This window comes from Rattus rattus, chromosome 4 (genome assembly GCF_011064425.1).
Source record: "Rattus rattus isolate New Zealand chromosome 4, Rrattus_CSIRO_v1, whole genome shotgun sequence".
Lineage (NCBI taxonomy): Eukaryota > Metazoa > Chordata > Mammalia > Rodentia > Muridae > Rattus > Rattus rattus.
The window spans coordinates 148279168-148283689 of record NC_046157.1 but is presented as its reverse complement, the minus strand read 5'-3'; the positions used below and the strand labels follow the sequence as shown (position 1 = coordinate 148283689).

General features: G+C 60.0%; 1 protein-coding gene across 1 annotated transcript; it reads right to left on the bottom strand.

The window, feature by feature from the left end:
* Nucleotides 1-1607: 1607 nt before the first annotated feature.
* Cdk5r2 (cyclin dependent kinase 5 regulatory subunit 2) lies at nt 1608-4070 on the bottom strand. The gene has a single exon (XM_032901369.1). It carries the CDS (start codon nt 3905-3907, stop codon nt 2801-2803), a length of 1107 nt encoding a protein of 368 aa, XP_032757260.1. The 5' UTR covers nt 3908-4070; the 3' UTR covers nt 1608-2800.
* Between the last annotated feature and the right edge of the window lie 452 nt (nt 4071-4522).

Below are 4522 nucleotides of genomic sequence, written 5' to 3'. Positions count from 1 at the left end.
CCTCTTCTCCATCCCACCCCCACCCCCCGCTTCTCATCTGAGTTCTTCAATACCAGACCATAGGTTCCAGGAGGCATGCGAGGGCGTCTACGTGTGCGCGCACACGCATGCCCGTGTGAGCAGAAAGAAGACGCTGTGTCCATGAGTTCGGGTAGTAGCTAGTAGCAGTCCCAAGGGCAAGATTTTTTAAAATCTCTATCGGCTTTCGAGTCTCTTCCTCATCCCCTTTAGGTTGCTCCAACTCTGAAATTCCAATCAAGTAGCTAGTCTCACTAATTAGTTCCAAATTAGGAAAACCAGGATGCTTTCCCCACCCAAAGGTAAGAGAGTGGAAAGGTGGCCCCGCCCGCTCAGTCTGGTTGCCATAGCGACAGCCGCGGAGTGACCCAAGTGATCTTCCTTCCCTCCTCCCAAATCCAGAAAGATGACGGCACCGCGTTGACTGCGCCAAATTCCAGCCAATGGGCGGTTGCTCCCGCCTTCCCTTCCGCTAGCTTTCCCCCTCCCCCCCGGGAACTCGATTCACAAATCTGGACCGAGGATTTCCGCCTCCAGGCCGGGTGTTAGGGCTCTGAGTAGAGGCCAGGTGAAAGCCAAGTCCTGCCCTCCGAGGAGGGCAAGGGGCAGGCGACATTCCTGGTTCTCGGGCAAGACTTCTTTCTGTAACTTGTCGCCAGAATAGCTTACACCCCACTCTTAAATTATTCAGATGATCTGTGGCCGAGTCCCCCTCTCTTGCAGCTAATGCAAGCCCCCACCCTGCACGAACGCGCCCTTCAGCACCACGGACAGCGAACTCTAGGCCTTTCCTTTGCCGGCCCCTCCCGGAACTCTTTCTGGATCTTCGTGGCCACCGTGGCCACCAGGTTCGCAACCGCAAACGTTCTGCCCGCAGTCAGTGCTTCTTGAGCGGACGCAACACTAAATGTGCTGTTTCGCTTTGTAACTAAAAGGGCAATGGGAACTAAGCAGAGGTTTGGAGCCAAGTAGCTTAATTCTCCCCCCCCCTTTTTTTTTCAATTGGAAAAGGCTTTCGTTTCTCCCTTTTGTTTCTGCCTGTATTTGCACTCCTCTGGTGGTCAAGGGTCAAGGTCTGAGTCTCAAGCAGGAATGGGCCTCCAAAGACTGTGTGGGTGGGCCTGTGACCAAAGCAGCCTTACAGGGTGGGGGTGATACTCATATCCCAACTGAGAGAGGTAAGCACAGGCTTAGTCAGGCCTGACTAGACTCCTGACTCAATCAATATATGGTGGGGAGAGCGGAAAGAAATAAACAGTTATAATGGCTAGCCAGTTCTGTCTCAAGGGTCACCTCACAGAAGGGGAGACTTCTACCATTTGTCCTTAAGTAGCCTGAGTAATAAGGAGGTAGGGCAGACAAGATGGAGGCCAGATGGGGAGGTAAATTCAGCCTCAACCCTTGGCTTATCACGCTTTACTCTAAAATGAAAGCTAGTGGGGGCAGGTAGCAGGTTGCAGATCTCAGGGACCTGACTTTCCCTCTAATTCCTATTCCTCCTCCTCCTGCCTTACCCCTAACAGTTTCACTCCTACGCCCATTCCTTTCCACCCTCCGGGGACCCAAAGAGAGGCCGGCGCAAAACCATCTGTAGGCGCTTCCAGCGCTTTATAGTTCTCTTCAGGACAGACGGACAGACAGATAGTGCGGCCTGCGCCGTCGGCCCGCATCATTGGCACCTTGGACAAGGCCCCAGGCCCAACCCAGTCCCTGGTACTCTCCCTGGAGGATTCCGGTCCCGCCCAGCTCAGCACCTCGGACAATTCCCGGCCCAGCCCCCTCCCCACCCACCCTCCCTCCTGAAACAGAGAAATAAATTAAAGTGTGGGAAAGGGATATAACAAGAAATCTAAAGATAAGGAAGAGGACGCCCCTCCCCCAGATAAGAAGAGTTTTCTTTCTCTTTCTACCCATCCACAGAGAAGACACCACCGCTGCAAGCGGGGTAGTCTACCAGGTTGGATCTTGCCCTCAAATCTCAGCCTCCTAAATGAAGGCGGCAGCCCTTTTCCCCCTCAACTCCCAGCATGCAACACGTTGGGAAAGGTGGGGAGAGGCCGTGGGGGTAAAGGAAAGGATCGCCCTGATCTTTGCCTGGACACTCGGGACTGCAGATTCCTGTCCAGTCTATCCAAATAAAAAACTAAGGGTCTTTTTGATCTGGGGAAAGGAGTGTAGAGTCTTGGGGGGTCTGTTAGGGGGTGCAGGATGACACAAGCAGAGAGAGGGAAGGCAGACAGGAGGGAAGGGGTGACATATGAGTGGAGGAAGGAAAGGGTACATGGAAACACAGGTGCTGGAGAACCGGGGAAAGCAATGGGGGACCATCAGGCTCGGGGTAAGGTAGAAAAGGGTAAAGCCCAGGGAATGCCAAAGGACAGGCAGAGAGAGGGGGGCTGCAGACAGGAGGAAAGATGAAGACACAGAAAGGTGAGAGACTGGACAAAACCCAGGGTGGCGGACTTTGAGATGCCCACAGCAGGGAAGAGGGAGACCAGGGCAGAAATGGAAAGATGGAGGCGCAGACAGACAGAAAGGGTGAACGAAGTTGGGGGTGCACTTCCCGCGATCATCCCCCACGCCCACCCCACGCCCAGTAAATCCAGACACCGCGGCCTCTGGTGTCCTAGCCTCCACCTTCCCCTGTGGGGCAGGGGCGGCTCCTCCTCGGCCCAGCCTGGGCGTAGAGCAGCGGTAATAGCGACGGTGGCTTGATGGTCCCGGGGGTTCCGGGTGTGTGTGAGGGGCTGGGGCGGGGGGCGGGCGCGGCCCCTGGGAATCCCTAGCGGTCCAAGTTCATAGTCCAATGCTTGGCTCCGGCCGCGCAGCTGTCCCTGGCGGTCGACGAGGAGGTGGTGGACGCGCTTCCGCTCGGTGGACCCCCGGTGCTCGCCGCGGCCTCGCCCTCGTTCTTGAGGTCTTGAAAGACTTGCGTGAAGAAGTGGGGGTCGGCGTTGAGCCGCAGCATCTGCGGGCTGAGCCGCTGGATGAGGCGCAGGCAGCGCTGCCAGAAGCGCTCCTTGTCGGGCTCCACGAGGAAGGGCTTGAGTGGGTAGGAGATCTCGTTGCCCATGTAGGAGTAGGCGAGGTAGAGGCAGGTGAGGAAGGCGGCCTGCAGTTCGGCGGCCGACGCCAGCTCGTCCCCGCGCAGCGACTCGCGGCACAGCAGGTACACGAACACCAGGTTGGCGGGGGTAATGAAGGCCTGGTCTTGCCAGCCCTGCAGCAGCAGCGAGCGGTCCACGCCGCGGAACCAGCCCACCAGCTCGCCGGGACTCAGCTCCTTGAGGCGGTAACAGCGTCGGCACACGAAGTCGCCGAGGCAGCGGAGCAGCTCGCCGGTGGACGCCTGCACGATGACCCGTCGCGGCGAGCCTCCGGGCGCTGGCGGTGCCGCCTGCGGGGCTGGAGGTGGCGGCGGGGGTGGCTTTCCCCCGCCTGAGCCTGGTGGCGGGGCGGCCGCGCTGCCCCCCGACGGGGGCTCGCAGGTGGCAGCGGACGCGGGCACCGTGGGCACCGGCACAGCCAGGGGCTTGGCTGCTCCGCCGCCGTCGGGGGCGTCGCGACCCTTGCGGAGAAGGTTCTCGCGGTTGCGTTGCTGGACCAAAGGGTCGGGACCGGTGGACGCTGGCTTGGGCGTCACCTTTTTGCTGCCTTTCTTCTTCTTGGCCGAGGCTGCCACTAGGCGCTTCCAGGTGAGCGCCGAGATGAGTACGGACGGCCGTTTGAGCCGGCTCTCGCCTTTGCCGCCCTTGCCGGCCGGCGGCGCGCCGTAGCCCCCCAGCGCCTCGTCCCCCGCGGGCGGCGCCTTCTTTTTCTCCTCCGGCAGCCCTCCCGGCCTCCGGCCCTTGGCCGAGGAAGCAGGGGAAAGCGACAGCACCGTGCCCATCCTGCAGAGCGGGGCCGGCGCCCGGGCCCCAGCGGGAACCGCGGGCGGCGCCGCTGCTGCTGCAGCCCCGGGGGACCCGGCGGTGGGGGGCCTAGCCCCGGCCGGGGCGCGCGGACGGGCGGGGGATGGAGCCGCTCTGCTGCGCCGCGGCGGCTGCTCTGAGCCGAAGCTGCGCCAGCTGCAGCGTCAGCCCCACCCCTTGGGCCCCTTCTTTCGCCACGCCGCGCCCCGCCTCACGCAGCCAATCCTGACTCTAGCTGCCTTTGATCGGCAGCTCGTCTAACCAATAAGATGTTGCACACTAATCTAATGTCCCGCCTTACCCACCGCCCGGAGTCCTCAGTTCCTTACCTTTACCCAAAAGGGGAAAGGGGGGAAAGGAGGAGGAGAGAAGGGGTGTGTGTGATTCTGGGGTCTCTTTCTCTGGCAGAGCAGGGGATTGAAGTGAGGTGAAAATGGTCCTCCCCATCTTTTCCTCCACATCCTAAGACCGTGGGTCTGAATGTTTTAATACACTGGGTCCAAGCCGCAGTAAAGAAACCATGGGAACAGTCTGACATTTGCTCACCTTTTAGTTTGTTTAGTGGGCAATATGGCAGCGAGTGCCCTCTTTCA